A 27590-nucleotide genomic window follows, 5' to 3' on the forward strand; every position below is an offset into this window, starting at 1 on the left:
ACACACTGACACATCCCTTCCACTAAAACACCATTCCCTTACTCCCTTATTAGTCCTGGGATGAATCCCTGATCTTTGATTTCAGACCACTCAGAACACGCCAGTCCAAACCATTCAGGTCAGGGTTCCCCTAAGTACCATTGGTAGGTGGGTCACCCCCACCTGGCCCACACTTCAGACATCCCATCAGATCCTTCTTCTGTCACCTCTCCAGTGGCCTGAACTAGCGTTCTTGAATGCCAACTCTGCTACTCCCTAACTAATGGCTTTGGGCAAGTGACAGCACCTCCAAGGGTCCCAGTTTCCTCACGCAAAAAAAAGGGGGCGCAGTTTGAGGGCAACATATAGTCATAACCATAACTTCTTAGCACAACTCCTGATACTCAGAATGGATTGATAATTCTGTAGGCCACCGCCCTTGTGTGAATCAGTTATCTGGTTTATAAATTACAGAGAACAACAGAACTTACTTCATAGAGTTGATCACTCACTCATTCCTTCAATGATGTTTATCAAATACCTATTGGGTGCCAGGGACAGCACTGGGCACTCAGCAGTTTGTCGGTGAAAAAAATAGATGAATTGTCTCAACTCTCACGGAGCTGTCAGGAAATTCCAAACAGGCAAACATAAAAGGATAAATCGGACTAACACGTCATGGAAGTTCATAACAGGGGAGCATCAGGGAGATTTCTCTGAGGGATAAGGAGCATGGCACAACTGGGTGGGAGATCCGGGAGGGCTTCCTGTGGAAGGCATCACCCTAAGTTAATAATTAGCATTAATTCTCCTCACCACAGTTCCAGGAGGAAAACACTGGTTGCCCTTCCCCATTTTGCGTTTTTTCCCCCCTCAAGCTAAGAGAAATTGAGTGACTTGTCCAAGGTCGTAGAGTCAGGAAGAGGTGAGTAGGTTTCAAACCCAGGTTCCCTGGCTCTAGGGCCTCAGACATAAAAGTATATCTTCTACTGCCTGTTTGAACAGGTTGATATGAGGATGTAGAAAGGCATGGGAGGTACAGAGCTGCCTCCGTTGTGGTGGGGCCCAGAGGTCAGAACCTAACTGTCAAGCCCCATCCAGGTACCCATGAGAAGGTAGAGATCCAGACACACACAGAACCGGCCCAGGGCCGTTACGGGGTCCAAGGTCAGAGCTTCGCTCTGCCCAGGGCTCCGTGCACTCCATGAGTCTCCCTGCCTAGGGCTGTAAACAGAGAAAAAAGGAAAAGATATAGTTCCTGCCTAAATCACATTGGGATTCAGACTCCCCTCCAGCCCAACCCACAAAAACTCCCACTAGTCTACACATGCCTGTGGATAGAGACTACTAGCTTTGAATCCAGCCTGGAAAACTCCTTTAATCCCTAACTCTTCCTTTTCTGTTTTCAGCTTTGGGCCACAGCTGGCTCTCCAACCTCCTGAGCATTGCTGGGACCAAAACAGTCCCTGGACACAAAAGGGCTGCTGGGTTGCAGGACTGCAGATGGCTGCTCCTTGCTGACCCAGGGCAGCTGTTTGCCCTTCATCTTCCCTTCCCAGCTACTCCAAGGCAGGGTGGTCCTCAACCCTCCCTCCCACCTTGGGAGATAGCAAAGCCTACTCTGGAGCCAGATGATGGCTTGAATTTGTCTCTAGCACTTAGTAACTGTGTGACTCTGAAGAAATGAATTAACTTCTCTGTGACTCAATTTCTTCATCTGTAAAATGGGAAGACAAAACGTAAACGACCTCACAAATTGTGAAGATAAAATGAGTTAGTAATTGTACAGTGATTCCGGTGTCTCAGGCAAAGAGAAACTGCTACATGAGTGTTTGTACAATAAATGCCCTGATATATCCAATTTGAGCAAAGGGGTTGGGGGTGTGTGGGGGGGTATCCGGGATGTATGAGCAACCCTACCTCCTCTCCTAGATTACTGTTATATTCTCTCTTTGGCTTCTCCACCCCCAAGTTACTTCGCTTCTCTGGCTGCAAGGGCTTCTTTCCAAATCTTGACTTGATTGCATTTGTCTCCTGTTCAAATTTTGCGGTGGTTTCCCATTGCATCTTGGATAAAGTATATCTTCTGGACTTTTAGGATCTCATTCCTCAGAATTCTCCAGCCCCATCTTTCCAAGCTTTGCACCTCCCTGGATCTGTGGTCCAGACTTTCTTGACAATATGCCCTCCAATCTCAGGCCTGCAAGCCTTTGCACTGTCTCTTCCCTCCACCTGGTGTTTCCTCCCATTCCCCTCCCTCTGATGTTGCCCCCTTCCCTGCCCCTACTCTGCTAGGGCTGTAGCCAGGTGAAGGCATTCCCTGAGGGAGGGAAAGGGGAGAGTGGGGAAAAGAAAACAACTCTCAGAGCTGCAATTTTCTCAGATTCAAAGACAATAAGAAAAGGGACCCTTCAAGATCAAAGATGGGAATGGAACAATATGTGAACACTCTGGAAACTAAGAAGTGGCTTGTTAGCATCCAGTGATTGCTAAAGAGTTACTGACGTTCCTGCCTAGGCACTCCCTTGCTTCCAAATCACTGGTCCCCTACTCTCCTCAGACCTAAAGCACCAAGGTAAACAGAGGATAAATGGAAGAGGAGAGGATGGAGAAAGAGGCGGTGAAGAAAAGAGGAAATAAGGAAGTGCAGTGGGGTGGGGGAGAGAGGCAGAAGCCTGTGGCTGGGGCCTCACGCCTCTGAGGAAGGAAGGAGAGGATGACCTGGGATGCTCTCCACTCCCTTCCCCCTCTCCATTCCCAGGGGAGCTGCCCCCATCCGGCCACAGCCCAGGCGGGGTGGGGGAGGGACGGGGGCGGCGCCGAGGGAAATGAATAATTGAAGTAGAGGGGAGGAGGAAGAAGAGGAGAGGAGGAAGACGAGAAGGCGGGAGCCTCCCGCACAGGGTCCTCCCCACTCCGCACCCCACCCCCTCCGCCGCCCGGAAGTCGCTCCCCGCCTCCTGCTCTACCAACATGGCCGCGAAGTCGGATGGAGCGGCGGCCGCGGCCGGCCCGGGGCCGGAGGGGGCGGCTGGAGGAGCCCGGGGTGGTGCAGGCGGGCGCGGGGAGGCGGCGGCGGCGGTGGCCGGGGGCCCTGGAGTGACCGGGGCGGGGGGCTCGGGGCCGCGCTACGAGCTGCGAGACTGCTGCTGGGTGCTGTGCGCGTTGCTCGTGTTCTTCTCCGACGGCGCCACGGACCTGTGGCTGGCGGCCTCCTACTACCTGCAGGGTCAGCGCACCTACTTTGGCCTCACGTTGCTATTCGTGCTCCTGCCCTCGCTGGTGGTGCAGCTGCTCAGCTTCCGCTGGTTCGTATACGACTACTCGGAGCCCGCGGGAGCCCCGGGACCCGCCGTCAGCACCAAGGACAGCGGCACCGGCGGGCCCTCCATCAGCACCAAGGACAGCGCCGCCGCCTTCCGGACCAAAGAAGGCAGCCCCCAGCTGGGTCCCGGGCCCGCGCCCTCCTCGGCCAGCGCCTACCGCCGCCGCTGCTGCCGCCTCTGCGTCTGGCTGCTGCAGACCCTCGTCCACCTCCTGCAGCTCGGCCAGGTCTGGAGGTAGGAGAAGCGCAGGTGGAGGGAGCTGAGCCCAAGGAGTGGGGGTGGCAAGGGGGCTCCCTGCCGCCCCAGCCCTGTTCTGACCTCTTCAGGTCCCCCTTGCGTCCTGACCTCCGCCCCGCCCCACCCTATTGCAGTTCTGATTTCTTCTCTGCCAGCTTCTCTTGCCCTCTACCCTCAAACACTGACCAACCTCAGTACCATCCTCTCTGATCTGGCCATTGAGGGAGGAGGGGATGGGGCAAGAAGAGAGAAAAAGTGATCCTCAGGGGTGTGAATAAGGAGGGCCAGGGGCTGAAGGGTTATGAGAGGGAAGCTTGGAACAGGGCCCCAGCGCTCCCTCCAGCCTTGACCCACTCCTCTCTGCCTGAGTGCCAAGCCTCAGGTTAGGAAAGATCTCAGAAGTCCTTCCTTGCTCTCAAAGATTCTCAGTTTGGAATTGCAGTCCATTCCCAACCTCCCAGGAGAAACAATCTGAGGCAGCTAAATGAATATCCCGCCCAAACTTTTTGGACTTCTGGTTAAGGGTGTGCTGGACCCTGCTGAGAAGCTGTCTTCTGTTTTCTAGGACTTCCCCAGTTGTCTCCCCTATCCCGACAGGGCCAAGGGGATTTAAGATCTTGAATCTGAGATTAAATGGCCACTAGCTGACCTTTAATCCCAGGACAGTAAAACAAAACTGAGGCTTTGTACAAGCAGCCCACTTCCAGGCTGTCTGCTGAGCTGAGCTAATTGGAGACAGGGGGAATTCTGAACCTGGGGCTCCCCTTGAATCAGAATCGCTCTGGTAGCATAGGCTCTACTGTGCACTGACAGAATAAACTTGCCCACTTTATGGTCTTAGATGAACCTCCCTCCAAGCCTCTGTTTCCTCACCTGTGAAATGAGGGAGAATTCTTACTTATCTCATCTCATTGGTCTACCATCCCATTTTATTACCTGTTGGGATGGTAGGGTGAGAGAAAGTCTGTGTGAAGGCCTTGCAGACTGTAACATATTTTAGGGATGTAATAGATTGTCATGATCACAGATGTAGGGAAATCAAGGAAAAAGTCAAAGTCACTGTAGAGACGTAAGGGGTGATTACTGCTGTTGTTATATTTATTCTGCTACTTGTTAACACGTTCTGCCTAACTCAGAAGATTCAGTGCTGGGCTGAGGGTTGGAAACAGGACTCCCAGGGTTTGTCCCAGCTGCTCACTTGCTGTGTCACCCTTGTTGTGTTGCTGAGTCTCTCTCTGCCTTGGTTTCCCCATCCACGCCTTGCTGAGATGATGTGTATTTTTCATTTAGCTTGCCCTGGGGGAAAAGGGAGGTGGAGCTCTAGCCACACAAGGTGGTGTTATTATTATTAGCTTGACACATAAAAATATTCATGTCTACATCCAGGAACTAATCTGCATTTATCATTCTGTGCCCGAGTGGACAGATGGTGATAGATATTTTTAGATTCTGAAATGGCAACTTCCTATTCTTGGTAGCCAAAGCTTCATCCCCCTTTCCCTTTAGCCTAAAATGGGCCAGCTGCCCCTCAACTCACTGGCTACCTCAAACCCCCTCCTCCCCTTGTTTAGAATCTACTTACAAGAAACAAATACTTCTTTCTTGAACATAAACTGAGATTCCCTCAAACAGGGCAAAAAATGACCATGGGGTAGGGGTGGGGGTCTCAGGGAGAGTACCTAGAGATGGCTGAGGGTCCATTGAGCTCCATGGCTTCTCAGACAAAAGGGCTAACTATTTCCACTCTCCCTCATATGTAAAGCAAGGGGCTTGGGATGAGATGATTCTCCAGGGATGACAAACTAACGTCCCCAGGTTTGAATATGGCATACAAACGTGTTTTGTTTGGCTTGTACAGTATTTCAAAAACCAAGAGTTCTAGCTTTTCTTGGGGGAAAAAAAAAGGAATCCAGCAGTATCAGGCCTATAGCCATGTATACAGGGTATATGTCTCCTGGTTGTCCAGCTCCATTCCCTTTGGTCACATCTGGACCATTTCACTTAGGCATTAGAGGCATGAGAGCCCTAATTTACAGTTCTGTAACAATTATTTTATTAAGCACTCACTTTGTGCCAAGCCCATTGGTTGCCTTTTTATCCGTTTCATCTCTTATATCCCTCCTAATAATCCTGTGATGTGGTGGTATTATTCCTACTTACCAGCTGAGGGAGTGGAGGCTCAGAAAGGGGGCATCCTTGCCCAAGGTCACACAGCTAAGCTGTAGTAGAGCTGGGACTCAGGACTCTCTGCCTTCAAAGCCTAAGTTCAATTTATCCATCCTGCAGTTCTGCCACGAAAGTGTCCCCCAAGCTCAAAGAATTATGAGTCTGAGATTCCAAGATTCCAGGAGATAGAAAGTCAGGGCTTCTGCTGCACTGAGATAAGAATGTGAAAGGAGGGGGAGGGAGTTGAACTATGTGGGTGAGGATGGGGAGACAGCGTGTATCGTGGGAAGAGTGCTGGACTTGGGGTGAGGAGATTAGGAAACCCACGTCTTCATCAGGGTTTGTAACTAGCTTCCTAGGTGACCTTGGGTGAGACTCTTCCCACCTCTGGGCCTCAATTTCCCTGTATGTGGAATGAGAACATTAGATCTGATGACCTTAAGAACCTTCCCTTTCTGGAATTTTGACTCTGGGACTAGTTACCAGAGCTAAAGCCTCTGGGCCCCTGTCCCAAAAGCTCTGGATTCTAAAATGGCTAAGTGTCTGGCTAAATGGAGGAAAACCCAGACAAGATAGAGAGAAGCCACTGGGGCTGGCATTCCTAGAAATTAAGCAACGTTGGCATATGTTTGCTTACCACGTGAAATGTTCCCACAATGAACATGCTCACTGTTCAGCAGGCCTTGGTGCAGATGTTCTGAGTGGTAGAACTTGGTGTAATGAGGAAGAGCCCTACAGGATCAAAGCTGGGAGGCTGGCCAGTCCACCTTCTGATCTCACACCCTCAATTCTGAATAAAATAATTTGAATTATAAAAATATCTTTCAACTCCTCAAGCTTATACAATGCTGAATCAAAAGTCTGACTACTTTAAGGAGCCAGGTAACACAGACTTGTATCGGTGCATGGCTTCAATTGATAAGGCTGGATTCTGTTTCCAAACAACCCTGTGAAAATGGGTGTTACTATTATTTTAAACCCAAGATGGGGCTCTGAGGAGGAAGACGAGGGGAAGGAATTCATGGACACTGCACACGCACCATGACCCAATAGACTCCATATGAGGTGCTCCAGGCACAGGATCTCGTTCTACCCTGAAAGCTCCCCACTGGTGGCAATTGATATACCCAATCAGACAAGAAAGTAGGGCTCAGATGAAGTCAAATAACACATCCAAGGTCACCCAATGAGGAAGTAGGGGGAGCTGAGGTGTCAACCCAGCTGTGTCCAACAACTCCCAAGCCTAAGTCTTATCTCTGGCACCACACAGTGGCTGCATTGGAGGATCCCAGAGCAATGGCCCACATAAAGACAGATTGATCCCTTAGAAAATCAAATCCAGATCCTTTGGCGGGACATGAAGCTGGCTGTGAGCTGGACAGCAACCTGTGTTTTCATCCCTCCCGGCCTCCTCAACGCCAACCCTCTGAGCTGTTAAGCCACTCAGGGTTGTTAAGCCAATTAAAGTCCTAACCCTGTCTTCCCTGACCCTGTGGGCAGCAGAGCGGTAGACCATGAATCCTGCTTTCCCTAATCTTGAACTCACTGGGCCCAAGCTTTGCCCAGATAAGCATAGTTTGCTAAGCCAATTAGTGAGAGATGATCTGGCATAGATTCCTCTGAGGCTGTCAGGATCTGGGGACCCCAAAATGGGGAGGGAGAGGAGGGGGGCAGGCAGGCCTTTAGAGGGAAGGCCTTCCCTCTAATACTCTTTCTATGTCTAGGCCCCAGCACTGCTCCCTCTGCCTCCTCACAAACCCCGCACTCAAGAGAAGTTCTGAAATGAATGAGTAACCTACTGGGTGCGAAAGTCAGTCTCTGGGTCTTCTCTCTGGGAAGTTATATTCTTGGCTTAATGGTTAAGAGTACTGACTTTGGATTCAAATGTCCTCACTTCAAATCCTGATCCGTCTACTTGCTATATGTGATTGTGACAAGCTATATAATCTCTCTGTGCCTGAGTTTCATCCTTCATAATCTAAGGACCACCTCTTGGGTTCTTTCTAGGTTTAATATGACAACACATACCAAGGATTTAGCAGAGGGCTGGCCCCATTGTTAAGTATTCAGAACCATTGGAGGTGATTAGTGCCATCAGCCTGGGCTTTGTTTCCTGTGGACGGAGATTTGTTCACTTCACACTTAACCAGGGAGGGGCAGGATGGCAAGAGGGCCTCAAAGGTACCTGTGCACTCAATCTATAGTCATTCATTCCACAATATTGCAGAGCACCTGCTGTATACATGCTAGGAATAGAGTGGTGAATAAGACAAAGTCCCTGTTCTCATAGAGCTCAACAGTCTAACGGGAGAAACCGATAAGCAAGCAAAATAAAATATGGTATACATTTTAAACAGAATATAAAATGTAATGAGTCAAATAGTAAGTGCTATGGAAAAAGTGAAACAGTGCAGGGGGCTACAAAGTCCCAGGGAGGAGCGTTTGGCTCTTTGAGATAAGACGATCAGGGAAGGCCCCTGCAAGGAGGTGGCTTGTGGGCAGAGGGCAGAATGAGGTGAGGGTGAGCTGTGTGGAGGCCTTGGGAAGGATGTCCAGGGCAAAGGGAAAAAGAAGAGCCAGGAGAAGTCCTGTGTGGCTGAAGCAGAGAGTCGTGGGACCGTAGGAGATGATGGTGGACAGGTCGGCAGGGGCGAGATCACACAGGGCTTCGAAGGCCACAGGAGGACTTGGTCTTTCATTCTGCATGAAGCGGGAGCCCCAGAGGATTTGAGCAGAAGAGGAATAGGGTCTTGACTTAAGTTTCACAATGTGTACTCTGGCTACTGGGAAATAGACTGGAGGGTGGCCAGGGTAAGCCTGGAGACTGGTGAGGATCCTGCTCCATGATCCAGGTGAGGGGAGATGAAGGATGGGCCAGGCTAGTGGTGGTGGGGGGGTCTGTTTCAGGCCAAGTGGACAGGGTATCTTTCCCTCTTTTGTCAGTTTCCCCACTGGGGCCAGAATGTTAATGGTTAAGAATTCGACTCTGGAATCAGCCATATCCTATGTTGGCCACTTTCTGTGATTTGGGGCAAACAGCATAACTGGTCTATGCCTTGATTTTCTCATCTGCAAAATGGATATTCTAATAACAGTACCTATCATAGGTGGCTTGAGGGAGTAGTTAAATAATGTATACGTGGTGTTTAGCACAGTGCCAGAAACACAGGAAGTGTGCAATTCTTCTTAGCCATTCCTATTTATATTATTATTTATAAAGCCAGCCAGAGAGCGGATTCCATAATGGTTTCCAAACCGTTTCACTCCCTTCTCACTATCATTTCAACTGAAATCTCTGAGGTTCTCTTTTCTGATTATTTTGGTTACCTACCTAGGATTTGTTTTGACAGGACCCCTGCTGAAACGGGTTTACAACCCCCCTGAACTCAATGACTGTCCACAAGGTTCCTCCCTGCTCTGACTCTGCAGGGTTGTTCCAGCCCAGCCTCGCCACCTACCTCCCGGGAGACCCCTCTCCAGGAGGCGCTCCACCCCCCACCCCCTTCTCCCAGCCCATCCGCCTGCAACAGGCCATTAGAGCTGCTCCTAACAGACACAGCGGCGGCAGTTGGGCCCAGCGTCCCCTGTTTGATCTATAAAGACCACACAGGAGAAGCCCTGTGGGGAGGATGGAGGGCTGCCAGGAAATGGCTTTGAACCCCTGCAGCTGGGGCGAAGGTCCCTAGGGAGGAGAAGGAAGATGGGTTGGGATCTACTCTGGCCTTTCCATTCACCACCCAGCCTTTGTTAGGGTCTTGAAATTCCTCCCCTGGGAAATCCTATCAGCCTCCAGTTCCCTCCACCCCACCCATCCCCCTCCCGCTGCCTCCACCTGCAGCCGGAAGGATAGTTGAATGCTCAAATCTGACCTTGCCACCACTCCAGTCTAGATGCTTTAGTGGGGCATTAGGGCCCTTGACCTCTTGCCCTTTCCCCTCCTCACTGTTCTGTACACCGCGCCCCCCCCCCGCCCCCAAAGCAAGCCACACACTTTTTATCTTCATGTCCCTGAGCAGCTGCCTGTAGTCCTTCTGGCAACACTCTGTCCTGTTCTCCCAGTGAAATTCTGCACATCCTTAAAGGTGGGCTCCAATGGTGCCCTTTCTGAGAAGCTTTCCCTGAACAAACCCGTTCTGCCCTCAACCCTTCAGACCCCACCTCCCACTCTCTCACTCAGGCAAGTTGTTGTTTTTAATCTAAAGTGGAATTTGTTTCGTTGTTTTGTCTGTCTATAAAGGAACTATATACTCGTTTAAACCTCAGGCAGCATAGAAAAGGTATAAGGAAGACTCCCCTCCCCTCATTATCTTGGGGGGCAGAGAGGTGGGGTTACGAAAGATTTCCGCTTACTAAGTGGCTATTTCTTATATTGCTTAAAGATTTTCTTTGGTTTTAATTAACCAAGAAATACATGTACACATTCACCTGTTTTTATACTTTTATTTAAAATTTTTAAATGATTACTTATTTTTGAGAGAGAGAGCGGGGGAGAGGCAGAGAGAGACACACACAGAGAGAGAATCAGAAGCAGGCTCCAGGCTCCGAGCTGTCAGCACAGAGACCGATGCAGGGCTCGAACTCATGAGCCTCGAGATCATGACCTGAGTCGAAGTCAGACCCTTAACTGACTCAGCCACCCAGGCGCCCCTGAAAATTATAGTTACCTTATAGAAACTTCAATCAGATCATTCCACTTCACTACAATTCTGTCAAGTAGGGAGAGTGGTGATAAAGCGTAAGGACTGAGGAGCTCAAACTCTGGTTCTGCCATGTGTGAGCTAATGGGCCTTGGGCAAGACATTTAACCTCTCAGTTTCCTCATCTGTGAAATAGGATAATAATGTCCCATGGCTAGACAAGTAGCCATTGTGAAGGCTTATTGCTAATATATGGAACATGCTTTGCCCAGGACTCAGCATACCATTAAGTGCTCAATTAGTGTTGGCATTATTGGCCCATATTACAGATGTGGAAATTGAGGCACAAAGAGGTAACAGCGTCCCAGTTAGTAAAGAGCAAAGCCACGGTTTAAAGTGATGCAGTCAGGCTCCCAAGTCTGCTAGTGAAGTGTATTCCTACAACACAACCAATCAAGGTTTGCTTTGGGAAGAGGGGGAAAAAATCAGAAAGATATTTTTTAAGTTTTTATTTGAATATAAAGTACCTACTGTTAACATTCTGGGTTCTTCCTCTCAGACTTTCCCTCCAGGCACAATTACTCATTCCTCTGCAGCCTCACAGTCCTGATTATATTCTGTTGTGATCACCTGCCCACCTAGCTGGTTTTCCTACCAGATTACAAGCCTCTGAGGAGGTGAGGCCTTGCTCTTTCTTTCCTCCGTCCCCCATGGTGACTGGCCCAGAGCAGACCCTCAATTGCTGTGGGTGACCTTGCACCTGGCCAGCTTTGGCAAGGTCCCTAGCAGTTACTAGAACATGAGTCTGTCGAAGTAGGCTTTGTATCTGTGGCCGATGTGGGGGGCGCTAAGGCAGTGTGGGACCCCAGTGTGGTTGTGGGCACAGTTGGGGTCTGCTAGGCCTATATCTGCAGGCTTCCACACTGTCAGTGGACAAATGCGGGCTAAGGGCAATGCATTTCTATTTGTATAAGATGTGGTAGGAACAGCCCTGGGGCTAGGTTCCCAGAAGGATACAGGAATGCTGGCATGGCTGACTTCGGAGATGGATCCAGTAGGTCCTGAGTAAATGTTTGTGCGAGCTAAATGGATTCTTTGAAACAAGAACCTTGAGCAAGGCACTTCACTCCCTAGAGTTCAGTGACCCCCATCTGTAAGTCCAGTTAGGGGCTCAAGAACACTGGCTGAATTCCCCAGGACTCGGACGAGAGGGCAGAGTAGCTGAGAGCTTGGAGTGCTGGTGGGCTCAGGGCTCCATGACTTCCTACTAGTGTGACCCCGGGCGAGTTGCTTCACCAGCCAGAACTCTAGTCTCATCTGTGAGGTGGGGATGGTGATAACACCCACTTCTTTAATTTTTTTTGTAATGTTTATTTATTTTTGAGAGAGAGACACACACAGAGTGTGAGCAGGAGAGAGGGGCAGAGAGAGGGAGACGCGGAATCTGAAGCAGGCTCCAGGCTCTGAGCTGCCAGCACAGAGCCCAACACGGGGCTCGAACTCATGAACTGCGACATCATGACCTGAGCCGAAATGGGACGCTTAACCGACTGAGCCACCCAGGCGCCCCTAACAGCATCCACCTCTTAAGGTTCTTGTAAAGATGTCCTGAGATAATATAAATGCACAGAACTTTCACATTCTATATGCTCAGGAAATATTTACTGAGACCACTATTATTATTGGCCCAGGTAGCAGCCATCCCACTTACTTAGTCACAAGATAGGGGGTAAAGGAGGGGCATCGGGAGTCCTAATGCGTGCTAACCCTCATCCACAGACAATCTTTCAAGGAAAGAGACTTTTCCTGTGGCACCAGAGATAGTGTGAGGACAGATAACAACCCAAGGTCCAAGGGAGGTAGAATCTGTCTGAACAGGAGCAAGAACACCCTGACAATCAAGCTGTCCAGGAACTGAGTGGGCTGTTCCTGAGGGTGTGAATTCCCCATCACCACACAAGTGCAGACAAGAGTGACTGACTTTGGCAGGGAAGCTGCAGCTGGGCCTCCTGCTCTGTTTGGAGGGTAAATTAGATGCTCTGTAAAGCCCCTTATGGTTTTAAGACTGTGCAGATCGAACTTGGGGGCTTCGTGAGGCTTAACTGCCAGATCACAGGTTGCAAATCGGTGGCCCATGGGCAAATCCAGCCTGAGGATGTGTTTGTTTGGCCCACACAGTATTTTCTCCCTACTGCTCAATGAAACTGTTGATTATGGAAAAAAAAAATTAAAAAAAAATTTTTTTTTAACATTTATTTATTTTTGAGACAGAGAGAGACAGAGCATGAACGGGGGAAGGGCAGAGAGAGAGGGAGACACAGAATCGGAAGCAGGCTCCAGGCTCTTGAGCCATCAGCCCAGAGCCTGACGCGGGGCTCGAACTCACGGACCGCGAGATCGTGACCTGAGCCGAAGTCGGACGCTCAACCGACTGAGCCACCCAGGCGCCCCCAAAAAATTTTTAAATATACAAAAGTAGAGGGAACAGGATAATGACCCCCCCCCCACGTGCCACCACCCTGCTTCAACACTTAACTCATGGCCAACCTTGCTTTATCTAGGCCAGCAGCATCCAATAGAACTTTCTGCTGTGATGGAAATACTCTATATCGGCACTGTTCAATACAGTAGCCCCTAGCCATGCCTGACTATTGAGCATTTGAAGTGTGCTGGGTGTGACTGAGAAGCGGAATTTTAAATTTTATTTAACTTTAATTAATTTAAATTTCAATAACCATATGCAGCTAGGGTTGGACACTCAGATGTTAGAGAACATAGGTCTAGACCCCACCCTGTCTCCTTCGCCTCCATGTTATTTTGAGGCAAATCTCAGACATCATATCACCACATCCACAAGTATTTCAGGACATCTCTAAAAAGACAGACTTTTTAAAAGTATGACTAAAATACCTAATACTGTTATCACACCTTTAAAAAGGAATAATAATTTCTTAAAAATTCATATGGTATTTTAAAAAATTAGTTGCCAACATCTCCAAGTTGGAATATTTTTTTTTTTTTGCATGAATATCCTAATTTCCATCTATTCTTGAAAAATTGCAATTCCATCCATACTGGGCTCACAGTCTCCCAGGGTAGCAGTCAGCTAGAGCTGTTCTGCTCTCTAGGCAAGGTACCCATCTATCCTTCCCCAGAGTCCCCCATAGTATCAGCTTGGTCTCTCTATAAGTTAGTGTCCCCCAGGCCAGGGACAGAAAGAAATGGTGCTTCCTCCGTGCCTGGGCCTCCAAGTACCTTCAGATGCCACCAGGCGACTGGACCCTAACCCCTGTGCCCCAGTGGCTCATGCCTTCCCAAATAGGGATGACTCTGCCCAAAGATATCAGGAAAAGAGAGAAATGGAGGGGAGGGGGCGGGCAAAGTGCCCTGGGCTAGAGTACAGGGTCCTGAGTTTTAGTCTCTGTTCTGCACGCATTTCACAGATGGGGAAAGTAAGGCTCAGACAGCGGAGGAGATCTGGCTGCACGCACACAGTAAAGGACAAACCAGGTGGGAAACCTCGTCCCAAATGCTTTGCTGGAGAGGGGCTGCCTACTTCCTGCTGAGTGAAAAGATGAGCCGATAGCAGTGGGTGGGAGGGGAGAGGGTCTCAGCTTTTCAGCCAGAGCCTAAAATTAGTGGCAGGGAAGTGTTTGGCCTTAGCCCAGCAAAAAAAAAAAAAAAAAAAAAAAAAAAAGAGAGAGAGAGAGAGAGAGAGAGAGAGGTGCTGTGACTCTGTAGAGGGCTGCTAAGGAGGAGGGAAACAGCCCAGCTCTCAGCACCACACGAACGGGAGCCAAACGTGTAAAATCACATTCTTTTCTGACATTTATGACTCATTTGGCTGCCAACCCCAGGAAGGTCCCATTTTGCATCCTTACAGGAGCGCTCAGCATTGAGGGGTAGGCAGATGGGGAGGGAGCCTCAAGGCCGTTCCAGAGCTTCCTGAGCCCCACCGCAGGTAAGGTGGCTGTTTAAGGGGGCCCCACTGTTTCCCAGAGAACCCAGAGACTGTAGCTGGGTCTGCAGGGCCTGACTCAGCCTGATCTGTGCCCTGATTTTGAGATGAGATGCAACTCTGATGCTTCTGGCTATTGACCTTGGGCCAGTCACTTTCGCAAGTGCCTGCTACTTGCGTCTGGAGTCTGTGCCCTTCTGTGGGGGCCACACTCAACTCTCACCTGTAACTGGTCTCCCACCTTCCACCCTTGCCTCTCTCCCTTCTGCTCCCCACAGAGTGTTCCCTCTAAAATGCAGAAGTGCTGGCTAGCCGTACCCTTGCTCCCTTGTTTTAAACCTCTCCATGGCTCCATCACTCTTAAGATAAAGACCAAATGCTTCGCCACGGCTCACCTCATCTCACACTTTGTCGCCTCCTTCTCTGAGCTCCAGCCCCTCGGATCACTCACTGCTTCCTTGTAACTCGGGATCTTTGCCCATGTTGTTCCTCTGCCAGAAATTCCCTTTGTTCCCTCCTTCACCTGGTTAATTCCTGTGCCTGCTTCAGACGATGGCTCAGCAGCCACCCCCTTCTGAAGCCATCTCTGACTGCCACACCTTTACAAGCAGGGCCAGGCCCGATCTTTCTGTCCTAGAGCACAGAATCTTGTTTGGAGCATGTCTGGTACCCATGGAATGTTTGTCGTTACAAGTTTACATGATGATTTAAATAACGTCCAGGTCTCCTACGAGGCAATACCTGACATGGGCTGGGTCTGTCTTGCTCACTGTCGTGTCCACCAACACTTTAGCACAGTTTCTGGCGCTGCGTAGGTATTCACAAATGCAGGGTGAGTAAATGTCAAACAAACCTCCTCTTTTCTGGGACTCCATTTCCGCATCTGGAAAATGGGAATCATGCCCATGAAATCTCACGGGTCTGCAATGAGGATTTTAGCAAAGTACATTCAGAAGGCTTCTCAATGAGCGGGGGTTGTTTCTAAGACCCCCCAAAGAAGACCCTGCCCTATGCATTTTCCCCAAAGGGACTTCTCTGACCCTCTGCCTCCTGGGAATAGGTCCTGCCAGCCTAGGAATAGGTCTCAGGAATAGGTCCCAGACACGAAACTGGAAACCACAAGGCTTCCTCTTCCTGCTGAGGCGTCTGAGTCAGGCAACTCCTAAAACCCCCCATAGGTCAAGGGCCCAGAACTGGGCTGGGAATTTTATGCTTATCACCACTTTCTGATTTCATAGCTACTCTATAAAATGGGCATTGAGCTGAGGGGTTCAGAGAGGGAAGCAACTTGTCCAAGGCTACACAGACCGTAAATGATAGATCCAGAATCTGAACCTGGGTCTCCCTGACTCCCAAGCTTGGGTTCTTTCTCTCTGCACTTGACCGCCTTTACTTGGGGAGCTTATTAAGTAGATTTTATAAAGTACATTCACAGGGGGCCTGGCTGGCTCAATTGGTAAAGTGTGTGATTCTTGGTATCAGGGTCATGAGTTCGAGCCCCACATTGGGCATGGAGCCTACTTTAAAAAATTATATAGCAATTTCATAATTAATATAAATATAATAATATAATACAATAATTATATTTAATTATATATAATGTATAATGTAATAATTATATAATATATTCATATAACATATACAAATATATAATTATAATTATATATATTATATATTATATTATATATATAACATATATGAATATATATTCATATATTCATATATATTCATATATATATTCAATATATATATTCAAATATATAATATAATTATAATTATATATTATATATTATATATATATGAACATATATGTATATATATTAATATATTCATATATATGTATATTCAATATGTATAACATATATTATATATATAACATATACAAATATATAATTATAATTAATTATATATATTATATATTCGTATATGTTATATGAATATATTATATAATTATTACATTATATATTATATATAACTATATATATAAAGTACATAAAATATAAGGTACATTTACACATTCACTCTTTCAAGAAACAAACGTATATTGAACATTAACTCTCTGCCAGGCAATAGGGACATAGCCAAAAACAGGACAACCATGGTCCCCACCATCAGAGAGAGACAGGCAGCAAATATGTAAGCAAGAAATTTGACCATGTCAAATTGTGATATGTGTCATTAAGAAAAGAAATCAGGGGCGCCTGGATGGCTCAGTGGATAAGCGTCTGACTCCTGGTCATGATCTCAGGGTTCACGAGACCGAGCCCGTGCTGTCAGAGCAGAGCCCACTTGGGATTTTCTCTCTCCCTCTTTCTCTGCCCCTCCCCGACTAGTGTTCTCTCTCTCTCTCTCTCTCTCTCTCTCTCTCTCTCTCTCAAAATAAATAAATAAACTTTAAAAAAAGAAAACAGTGACAGGACAGAAAGTGGCCAAGGGGTGGGTAGAAATGCTCTGGAAGTGGGGTGAGGGGGATCTGCGGAGTTGACACTGAGGGAGGTGACACTGAGCTATGGAAAGACTGAGAATGAAGCCCCTGTCCAGGCAGAGGTCCTGAGGCTGGAATGGGCTTGGGGTATTCAGGAAGCAGCTGGAGAGGCATGAGAGGGGAAGGTGGAGGCAGATGAGCTCTCCAAGGTGGACAAACTTGGATCACACGAGGCCTTGAAGGTCATGGTGAGGAGTTTATTCTAAGATAGTAGGGTGTGGCACGACCTGATCAGGATTTCACAGGACCCTTCAGGCAGCTGTGTTAAAAATAAGCTCAGAGGGCAGGGAAGGAAAGAAAGAAAGAAAGAAAGAAAGAAAGAAAGAAAGAAAGAAAGAAAGAAAAGAAAAGAAAGAAAGAAAGGAGACCTCAGCTACCGCTTGGCGTTCAGGGGCCTGCACTAGAATGGTGCCCCCTGGTGGAAGGAAGTGCTTGGGTTCAAGACACTGCTGTTGGGCCCTAACGTTACCAGAACTGGATGGGTGGGCTGTGAGCCTGATGACTACCCCCTGTGGTAGGCAAGAATCTGGTTACTAGGGCCCATTTTTCAGTGGAGACTGAGGTCCCCAGAGGGGTTAGACTTTCCCAGAAAGTCCAGTGAAGGACTGAGCCTGAGTCCTCTGACTCCAATTACCAGTGTCCTACCTCCTCCTGTTTGCTCTGAACACTTGTCATTCAGTCAAAGCTTTTAGGTCCATCCCTGTCCAACACGGGTCTTCCCTGGCAGCCATACTGCACAGGCTCCAGGGAACCGAATCACCTCCGAGGCAGGGGCCCATGGAGAGCCAAGTCGGAGTCCTAGGTCTGGCACTAACTTGCTGTGTGACTTATACAAGCCCCACTCCCTTTCTGGGTCTCCGTTTCTTCATCTGTAAAACGTGCATAATAATAGCACCCACCTCAAAGATCTGCCGTGAGGAACGGACAGTCTGTATAACAAGGCTTTGCGTGCAGTTGGCGCTCAATAAATGTGAGCTATTATCGTTATTATTAACACCTGCACTCTGTCCCCCTACACACCTACAGAACAGTCACGGGCTCCGCTCGGGTGGGGTTCCTGCTCCTTCCCATCAGCTCCACCGGCTCACCTTCCAGAATCTGCAGGCCTGGCCCGTGTGGGAGACCAGAGAGCCAGCCATGTGGGGGGGTGGTTCCTGGATGGAGCCCGAGTGGGGGAGCCGCTGGAAGCTGCTGTGTTTTTGGCCCGGAGCCGTGAGGGGGAGTGGAAAGGGGCGAGAACACACACTCAGAAACGCCGAGACCGACAGATGGAGGAGCTGAGGACGTGAGAGACGCAGACAGACAGAAAGAGACCCAGAGTCGGGAGAGGAGGAGCAGGCAGGGGAGGACGGCAGGAACACTGGCAGTCATGCCGAGCCACGAGCTGAGCAACAGACCACCAGATGGACCAGGCAGCCGAGAGACTGAAAGACAGACAGACAGAACAACAGGCAGACCCAGGATCCTAGAAACAGACAGACAGACAGAAAGGCAGGTGCAGTATCCAAAGGGACAGACAAGCCATCCTGACTTCTAATGGACACACAGACAGATGTTCCCAGCCTCTAAGAGCAGACAGATAGGCTGACCCAGGACCCTAAGGTCAGTCTGACTAACAGAGGAGCATAGTATGTGAGAGGCAGCGTGACCCGTAGTCTAAGGGACAGACAGGTGGGTTGACCCAGGGTCCCAGGGTGAGACTCACTAACAGATTGACTGACTGGCAGTAACTGAAGAAAAGATAAATAAATAGGCTAACCCCGCAGTCAAGGGATGGACACGACAACAGGCTGATCTGAGTCACAGACAGAGACAAGGCCCCGGACCTGATCTGAGGGCAGACAAAAGGATGGGTCCAAGCTGGCCATCTGCATGGAGACTGAGGCCCAGGCCAGAAATCCTGGCCACCACGAGAGACTCCCGGTGATACAAGAACGAAAAACAGGAGAGAGACAAAGTGACCCAGACACGGGGCCCGGGAGCCTCCTGGCTTCTCAGGGACATGAGATCCCTTCATCCTTCCTCCTCCCTTCTGCCCATTGAGGAGAAGCTCCCAGGTCTGGGGGACACTGGGAGGTTCCTGGGTCACAATGGCAACCAAACCCAGGAAGCAGGGAATGAGCTCCATCCACTTCTTGATCCTGCTGCCTGCTCTCAGAGGCAATGGGGTCTAGAAGAGAGAGCTTTTTGCATATCTGAGCAAGCGATTTCATTGCCTACCTGCTGGCTTCTCTCTTCTCTAGGGTGGGGTGTGTTCCCCCACCCAGCCCCACTCTCAGCGATACACACTTACCTGCTCTGCCAATTCCTCCCAGACAGGCTTCTTCTTCTCTGAGCACAAAATGGGCAGTCAGCAAATTAATCCAAAAGAGACCTCTGAGCACCCGTTTCCACACTGTAAAATGGGTGACGGTAAACCTGTTAGGTTCCGGTTCATACCGGTCTCGGCAGTTTAAGTCAGTGTTGTGTGGGGCCCAACCGCGCTAAGAAATATCAGGGAAGCCTTCCTGGAGGAGGAAGGACAGGAATGAGTCGGTGAGGACAGGAGTTGCCCACAAGGTGTTCTGGCAATAAGAAAACTCAGGCGAAGGAGCCCCAGGGCCTCTGAGGTCAGCAGAAAGATGCACGCGAACACTCTCTCACCTTTATTCATTCGACAAATATTTATTGACCACCTACTACCGGTACTAATGCTGAGGAGACAGTGGTGCCCAAGACAGAGTCCCTACCATCATAGAGCCCAGTGGTAAAACAGAACGTAAATGTGTCAAGTAATAAACAAGATTGTTTGATAGGCTATATTAAGATCAGACAGGGCAATGCGAGTGATGAGACTGGGGTGGGGAGGGCAGAGGGCCCACAGGGGATGGCCGACCTGGGAGGCCTCTCGACAAAGTGACACGGGAGCCGGTGAGGACCCAGGACCCAGCCACGGAAGGGTCTGGAGACGGATGTTCCAGTCAGAGCAAATAGTAAGTGCAAAGGTCCTGAGTCAGGAACAAGTTCGGCCGGGTTTGAGGAACCTCCAGGGCATCTGGAATGCTGGCTTGAGACGAGGAGAGAAAGAGGCCGGGCCAGATGGTTTAGGGCCCACGAGCCAAGGGAAAACCATTGGACTTTATTCTAAGTGTGATGGGAGGCCCTTGGGAGGTTTTGAGACGGGGAATGATGTGATCTGACTGGTTTTTAAAGTATTCCAACAGTTGCCACGTGGAGAGTGGACTACAGGGGGCAGGAGAAGTCAGGGAACCCACCGAGAAGGCAAAAGATGATGGTGGCCTGGACCAGGGTGGTGGCAGTGGAAAGGATGGATGGACCGGGGATGCCTTTTGTTGAGACCAGATGCACCCCCAGACCCCACCCCCAGGTTGGATTCCTTTCCCTGAGATGGGATGTCCTTTTCTGTGGGTGGTGTTGGTCCCGTTTGTGGTGAAAATCAACTTCTTCCAACTTTCCTTCAAATAGGGTGGAGCAGGGTGGGCTTCCCAGAAGAGGTTTCAGGAGAGGCTGCTTGGTGATCGGGAGGAGCCAGAGGCCCCCACCTAACATGTGCTCCCTCTCTCTGTGCACACCCACCCCTCTTAGTGTAGAAATTATTTTCAAACCCATCACCTCATTCAATGTTCACAACCAAGACGGAAATGAGGCTCAGAGAGGCAAAGAGACTGCCCAAGGCCACACTGCCTCCAGATCAGGGCTGGGAGGCAAACGCACAAGCCCAGCATTTTGCCACCTTGCCTTTCTGATCCCCACCCCAGGGGCTGTGACACAGGCAGGATGGTGAGTGCTGGCCCCTTCTTAAAGAAGGTAAAACTGAGGCGCAGGGAAATTAGGTGGCATGTCCTGGGCAGGGCTGTTTTAAAACCTTGGTGGGCCCTACATCTATCAAGCATATTAAAATGCAGCTACATCAAACACCAAATGTAAATTATATATAACCAGATAAGAGCCAAATTGCAGGCAACTGGCTGATATCATGTTCTGTTTTGCAGACATTTAATTAAACATTTATTAATTTTGATTCTGCAGTTTTTCCCTGTGTTTTAGAGCCAATTTTTTTTTTTTCCAGGCCTCCAACGTTTTCCTAGGCTCATGAAAACCTCACAGGCCCTTGGCGGCGAGTGTTTAGTGATGGCTGAAAGGAACAGCCACGCTTTGGGATCCTGTTGCCAAAAGGGGCAGAGTGAGGTTGTACCCATGTCCGCTCATCCCCAGAATCCAGCAGGGTCTTTCCACACTCCCTGCCCAACATCACGTTTTTGGGAATCAGAGGCCTCCTTCCTTCCCCTCTCCCTTCCTTGCTCGGCCCACAGTAGCCCTGGGCTGGGTGAGCCCTTTGTCTGCGGTTATCTGGGATGAGGGGCCTTGGGAGCTGGCAGGGGAGGGGGCAGGAGGGGGTGGGGAGGTGGGAGGCAGCCTGTCAGGTGGTGAGGGATGCTGGCTGGGCGAGGGCCTCCCTCATGCTGACCCGGGCCAGGAAACAGATGGTCCTCCAGCCTGAGAGAAACTTCCAGGGTGTCGCCCTCCCCCAACTCCCCAGGCCCCTTCATGTTGGACCAGCTGGTCTCTCCTCTCTGTTCAAAGCCAGAGCCACAGGAATAGGGAAGGGAATAGGTCTGGGAGAAGATGGAGGCTGGGGAAGGTGGTCTGTGCTCTGGGCTCCCCAGAAGCTCTGGAGGCCATCTTGGTCTCTCCCATAGCCCCCATCCCCCACACCTAGCCATCTCTCCTCTGCTCTCTGCCCCTCCTCTGTACCCTGCCTTTGCTCAGCCTGTCATCTCAGGCCTGGACCAAACCCCAGCCTCTCCTGGCTTTCCTCCAAGCCAGCCTCCAGAGCGAGCTTTCTAAGCCAGCAAACCGATCACATCACCCTGACTGTGGGATAGAATTCAGATTTAAAATAAAATATGAACCTTTCAGTCTAGAATTTGATGCCCTTCACAATTTGAGTTCCCTTCCGGCCCCAGCAAACCACTGGCCGTTCCCCTAAAAGGCTATGCCCTCTCATGCCTCTATGCTTTTGCCTCGGCCGTTTCTTCTGCCCGGAATGCCTTTCTGCCTCCTGTGTGCCTTCAAATCCTACCCATGCTTTAAAACTGAGATGAAATGTTTCTTCTTTGGGAAGTCTTCCCTGATCTCCTCTCCGCCCAAGCTAAAGTTACCCATCTCTTCTCTGGGCTCCCAAGCATCTTAGAGCATCTATTTCAGATCTTATCTTATCTGTGTCTCTTGGGCACAGGGCCTGACACATAACAAGCGATCAAAATATACTTGGTAAGTGAATGAATGATTCTGGCTGAAGGGATCCTTAAGTGGTGGGGAAGGCAGGGGCCCAGAGGATGGAAGGCATAGGGAAACAAATTTCTGCTCATCAGAAGAAACACAATCCAGTCCTGAAGGTGCTCAGAAGGCAAGGGCCCTGCCTTAAGAGGTAGGGACTCCCCATCCTGGGGAGCGTGCAAGCAGAAGATGTAAACACACGGGGCTGGGAATTGCCGAAGGAGTTCTAGCATTGGATGGGGGAGTTAGACTGAGGGCCTTTGCATTTGTTCAGTCCGCTTCTGAGGGACCAGCCCTCTTCCCCTTCCCAGCTGCTGGTCCTACACTGTGTCATGTTGAAGGTATGTCTACACCATTGATTGGTGCTGGGAAGACCCAGGGATGGGGAGGAGAGCCTTGAATGGGATGTTTCTGGCCACATTTTGGTGAAGGAGGTTTGAGTCCCAGAACATTAGCTCTAAAAGGATCTCCAGAGTCATCAAGCCCATCCTTCTTGTTGGTAGATAGGGAAACTGAGGTCCAGGGAGGGCCACACCATTCCTATAACTGGGATACTCATTTTGGGAAACTCTGGGTATCAGCTGATACCAAATTCCAGGGGGTACTGTGATTCTCCTCGTGGGCTGGCAACACACAGTTGAATACAGTTGGTCCCCAGGTTCCCAGACAACATGTTAAAAATGCCAGCACTTCACATCTGGGAGGAGACCCCCAAATATCTGGTTCCTCAATTTCAGATTCAAGTGATAAGATCACTGAATCTGTGTTGGGATTTTCTCCCCTGATTTCTGGAGAAATAACTTCTAGAAGAGCAGTCTCTGATTTCAGCAAAGGGTGTGCCTGCCCCATGAGTGAGAGAATTGAGGGGCTTGGGGGCCAGGGTCTATGGCTGCAACAACCCAGGGCAGAGCTTCTAGGCAAAGAACAAGGGCAGAGAAGGAAAAGCACATCCAGAGATCTGGATGGCAGGCCCCTCCCTTCTCATCCTACACGGGCACTGCACTTCATAGGTGCAGAGTATATTCTCATCCATTTCATTCTCACAGCCACTTTGGGAGGGATTCACTAGGGCTCAGAGAGGGTCTGGCTCAAGATCACCCGGTAAATGAGGAGCAAAGTCAGAACTTGCACTCAGGACTTCAGGATCCTGCCCATACCCCCTACTGGGTTACCAGAGTTCCATTTAATTAAACAAACTTCCAACACAAAAACAAACAAAACCTTGCAATTATGCATGCATTCATTCTTTGAGCCAACACAGATTGAGCACCTACTGTGTGCTAAGAACTGAGGGTACAGCAGTTAGCAAGCTGACCTAGTGATCCTCATAGAGTTCTCAGCCTGGGGGAGATGGGCGCATAACCTGGCAGTTACAACCCACTGTGGGTTAGACAGAAGCCCGGGAGAGGTCCCTACCCCTGGTACAAAGTGGTTAGCAGACGCTTCCTGGAAAAGGTCATGTTTAAGGGCTTCCCCTTGGAAGAAAAGCAGGAGTTGCCAGGTTTGGGGCTGGAGTGGGGTTGGAGGACCCGGATGGGTGTTCCAGGCAGAGGGAACAGCAGGTGCAAAAGCCCAGCAGTGAGGGAGAACATGGAGAGTTGGGGTCTGTGACCTGCAGAGGGCAGTTGGAGCCATGACATTTGTTGGGAGAAATAGCTCAAGAAGGAAGCAGCAAAGTCTCGTGCCAGGGGATCTATGAGCAGCTTCCCTGTGCCCTGTGGGGAAAAACTGGCCACTTAGAGGTGGGGTTGGTCAACAGGCCCGGAAGCTGGGGGTTGGCACCAGAGAGTGTTCCTGAGAGAACCAGGCTGCTTGGGTTTGAATCCCGGTTCCACTGCTTCCTAGCTGTGTGACCTTGAACAAGTGGCATACCTCTCCGGGCCTCAAGTTTCCTCATGCGTAAAATGAGGGCAATCACGAGGCTACTATAACCTCAGTGCACTGTGAAGTGTCAGGAATCCTGCAAAGAAAGCGGACCCCGGGAGCAGAAATGAAGGTGAGAAGGCTGAGTCAAGGGCTTACTTTGTGCCAAGCGCTTTAAGCTAATGAGCGCGCATTCGGGGTCCCCCGACGACAGCCTGGGGAGGCGATCCTTCCGATATGTCCAGGCCACTGACCGAGGAAACAGGTTGGGCTGGGCGCTACTTTACAGAGGGCACACCGCGCGCTTGCGCCGGGCGCTGGCCTCGCGGCCCGGGGAGGGCGGGGGCGGGGGGCGAGTTGGGAGCCGAGACCCGGACCAGTGCGCGTGGGGCGGGTGTTGGCCTGAGCACGGCGTCCCTCCCGCAGGTACCTGCGCGCCATGTACCTGGGGCTGCAGAGCCGCTGGCGCGGGGAGCAGCTGCGGCGCCACTTCTACTGGCGGATGCTGTTCGAGAGCGCCGACGTGAGCATGCTGCGCCTGCTGGAGACCTTTCTGCGCAGCGCGCCGCAGCTGGTGCTGCAGCTCAGCCTTCTGGTGCACCGCGGCGGCGAGCCGGACCTGCTGCCCGGTGAGCCCCGCCCCCGCCCCCGCCCCCGCCCCCGCCCCCGCCGCCGGGGCTCGTTCATCCTGCGTAGTCGGCTTGCCCCCCCTCCTTCCTAGCACCCCCACTCCTGCCCACCCTTAGGGATTTGGAGGCCCCGCCCCTGCTACTCTCACCACCCACCAGGCCTCTGGAGACCCCCCATGTCCCTTCCACCGGCCCGCTTACCCTCCGTGTTGGGAGAGGCCTGGCTCCACCTCCTCGCCTCCCCTTGGCACCCCTGGGTGCTGCCCGCTCTCGCCCTCCTCCCCTTCCTCCTTGTCAGGACAGAGCAGACCCCATTTCTGCTAAGTCCAGAGAGGCTCTTGACCCCATCACCACACCTCGGGCCCTTTCTGGAGTTTCCCGCTCTTCATTCCCGGATGTGTCCTGATCCCAGATTGCATCTCTTGGGGACCCCCCTGACTCACAGACCTGCTCAGTCACCCTCAGTCTCCAGAGAGTCTCTTTACTTACCCCCTCACTGGCCTTCACTCCCTGGGGACCCCTCCCAGGCTTACCTGGTCCCCAGGTGCTCACCACCAACCTTGCCCCTTCCCTGACTCTCACAGACCAGGCCAACCTTCGTTGTCAGACAAAAACCACATCCGGGCAGCACCCCCGTGCTCCTCCCACCCGGACACTGTCCATCCCACTTTCAATGACCTAAAAGATTCTATCACCACCCTCAGGCCCCTGGGAGCCCCTTGCCTAGGATACTGTGCCCCAATCGAAACTTCCCACCCCAGATTTCTTCCCGTGCCCTCAGCTGTGCTTAGCTTGGACACCCCTCGACATACCCCAGCTTCACCCTGGTGGCCTATAGCTACTAATAGTCCCCTCCTGGCTCCTTCATGACCTAATTGTGACCCCCCCCCCCAACTCTTCACTTCCCTTTTCACTCCCAGAATCCTGGACCCTAGTTTCCCACCCTTCCACCAAGACTCCTGAATCCTGATATCCCTATTCTAGAGACCTGGCCCTGACCTTTATGGAGACCAAAGTCACCTACCTTCCCTCCCCCTTTATGCTCCCACTCCTCCAGAAGTACCCAGCCCCATCCGCTCTACCTGCCCCCATCACTGCTCTTGAAGGCCACCCACCCAGACCCTCCCCACAGCCCTCCTGATTTATAGACCCTTCCCCTCACACCTCCTCGGAACCCAGCTCCTGACCCAGAACCCTCCCCCCTCTCCCCAGACCCCAACCCGGACCCACCCCTAACCCAGCCCGCCCTGCCCTCACCCTGTCTCTGCAGCCCTGTCCACCTCCGCCTCGCTCGTGTCCCTGGCCTGGACGCTGGCCTCCTACCAGAAGGTGCTGCGGGACTCACGGGATGACAAGCGGCCACTGTCCTACAAGGGCGCTGTGGCCCAGGTGCTGTGGCACCTGTTCACCATCGCTGCTCGCAGTCTGGCCTTCGCGCTCTTTGCCAGCGTCTACAAGCTCTACTTCGGCATCTTCATCGTGGCCCACTGGTGCGTCATGACCTTCTGGGTCATCCAGGGCGAGACGGACTTCTGCATGTCCAAGTGGGAGGAGATCATCTACAACATGGTGGTGGGCATCATCTACATCTTCTGCTGGTTCAACGTCAAGGAGGGCCGCAGCCGCCGCCGCATGACCCTCTACTACTGCATCGTCCTGCTTGAGAACGCTGCGCTCACTGGCTTCTGGTACTCCAGCCGCAACTTCTCCACCGACTTCCACTCGCTCATCCTGGTCTGCGTGGTGGCCTCCAGCTTCGCGCTGGGCATATTCTTCATGTGTGTCTACTACTGCCTCCTGCACCCCAACGGGCCCATGCTGGGTCCCCAGATGCCTGGCTGCATCTGCCCTGAGGCCCCAGGACCCTGTGGCCCACCGGCCGACGCTGTCACAAGCCCCCCAAGGTCCCTGCCGAGGACTACAGGCACTGAGCGGGATGGGGCCTCCGCGGGGGGCGAGCGTGCAGGGACCCCCACGCCACCTGTCTTCCAGGTGCGGCCTGGCTTGCCTCCCACACCAGTGGCCCGTACCTTGCGGACAGAGGGGCCTGTCATTCGGATCGACCTGCCCCGTAAGAAGTACCCTGCATGGGATGCTCATTTTATTGACCGCCGGCTCCGGAAGACTATTCTGGCGCTGGAGTATTCGTCTCCTGCCACGCCCCGGTTGCAGTACCGGAGCGTGGGGACCTCCCAGGAGTTGCTGGAGTATGAGACCACGGTGTAAGCCACAGTCTCCCCCACGAAGAGGGACAGGCTTGGCCGACCCCACATCGACCACAGTGTTGAGCCTGGAATTTCAGGGCCACCCAGCTACAGGGGTGTGGATCTGTTGGTCCAAGTGTAGAGTGGCCCACCATGGGTTCTTTCTGGGGAGGGGGCAGCCTTGTGGAGGCCCCAGCCCTAGGCCTGTTTGCAGCCCTGTGGCCCATCTCCTAAACTCCCCTGAACCGGGGCCCAGGGAATCAACTGGTGCTACACTCCTCATTAGCTGCCCCGCTTCCAAGGAGGCCTCCGTGCCACGTCGGGTGCCAGGAGCACCACACCCTCTCCCCTGCCTGGAGTCACCCACATGTCGCTCCTGGTGGACCTGCCAGAGAAAGGGCACCGTCTGGGGTCCGTGACCTAGGTCCTGTGCTCCTCAGGGGGTGTTGGGGGTGGGCTACTTCTCTGGAGAGAGGGGATCTCTGAGCAGGACGGAGGAGGCCGTGGAAGATGTGAGGGAAGGTTGAACGTCTGGTGGACAAGGCTGGTGTAGCTCCTGTGGGGTCTGAGGTCCGGAGCCTGGACAAAAGGGGGCTTAAAAGAGGGAGCTGGGGGTGGGGGCTGACAGGAAGAAGAACCCTGAGACAACTGAGGGGGTCCAAGCCAGCAGAAGCATGAAGGGATAGCAGGTTGGGGGGAGGGGAACCCTCAATGCACAGCATAGAGAATGTTTCCAAGGTGAACTCGTCAGGAGACACCCTTTGTTATGGGCTCTGTTATGGATGAGGTTCCAGAAACCTCAGGTGAAACGTTTCAAGGAGCCATT

At 51.4% G+C, this 27590-nt stretch overlaps 1 protein-coding gene across 1 annotated transcript; it reads left to right on the forward strand.

The window, feature by feature from the left end:
• Positions 1-2843: 2843 nt before the first annotated feature.
• Positions 2844-26908, forward strand: XKR7 (XK related 7). The gene is made up of 3 exons (XM_060614939.3): positions 2844-3539; positions 24358-24560; positions 25831-26908. The coding sequence occupies exons 1-3, from the start codon at positions 2953-2955 to the stop codon at positions 26784-26786; spliced, it is 1746 nt and encodes a 581-aa protein (XP_060470922.3). The 5' UTR covers positions 2844-2952; the 3' UTR covers positions 26787-26908.
• The last annotated feature ends 682 nt before the right edge of the window (positions 26909-27590 follow it).

This window comes from Panthera onca, chromosome A3, assembly GCF_046562875.1.
Source record: "Panthera onca isolate mPanOnc1 chromosome A3, mPanOnc1 haplotype 2, whole genome shotgun sequence".
Classification (NCBI taxonomy): Eukaryota; Metazoa; Chordata; class Mammalia; order Carnivora; family Felidae; genus Panthera; species Panthera onca.

Coding starts and splice junctions, on each gene's coding strand:
- XKR7 (XM_060614939.3), top strand. CDS start 2,953: ATGGCCGCGAAGTCGGATGGAGCGGCGGCCGCGGCCGGCCCGGGGCCG. Junction 3,540..24,357: donor CAGCTCGGCCAGGTCTGGAG/GTAGGAGAAGCG, acceptor TCCCTCCCGCAG/GTACCTGCGCGCCATGTACC. Junction 24,561..25,830: donor CGAGCCGGACCTGCTGCCCG/GTGAGCCCCGCC, acceptor CTGTCTCTGCAG/CCCTGTCCACCTCCGCCTCG.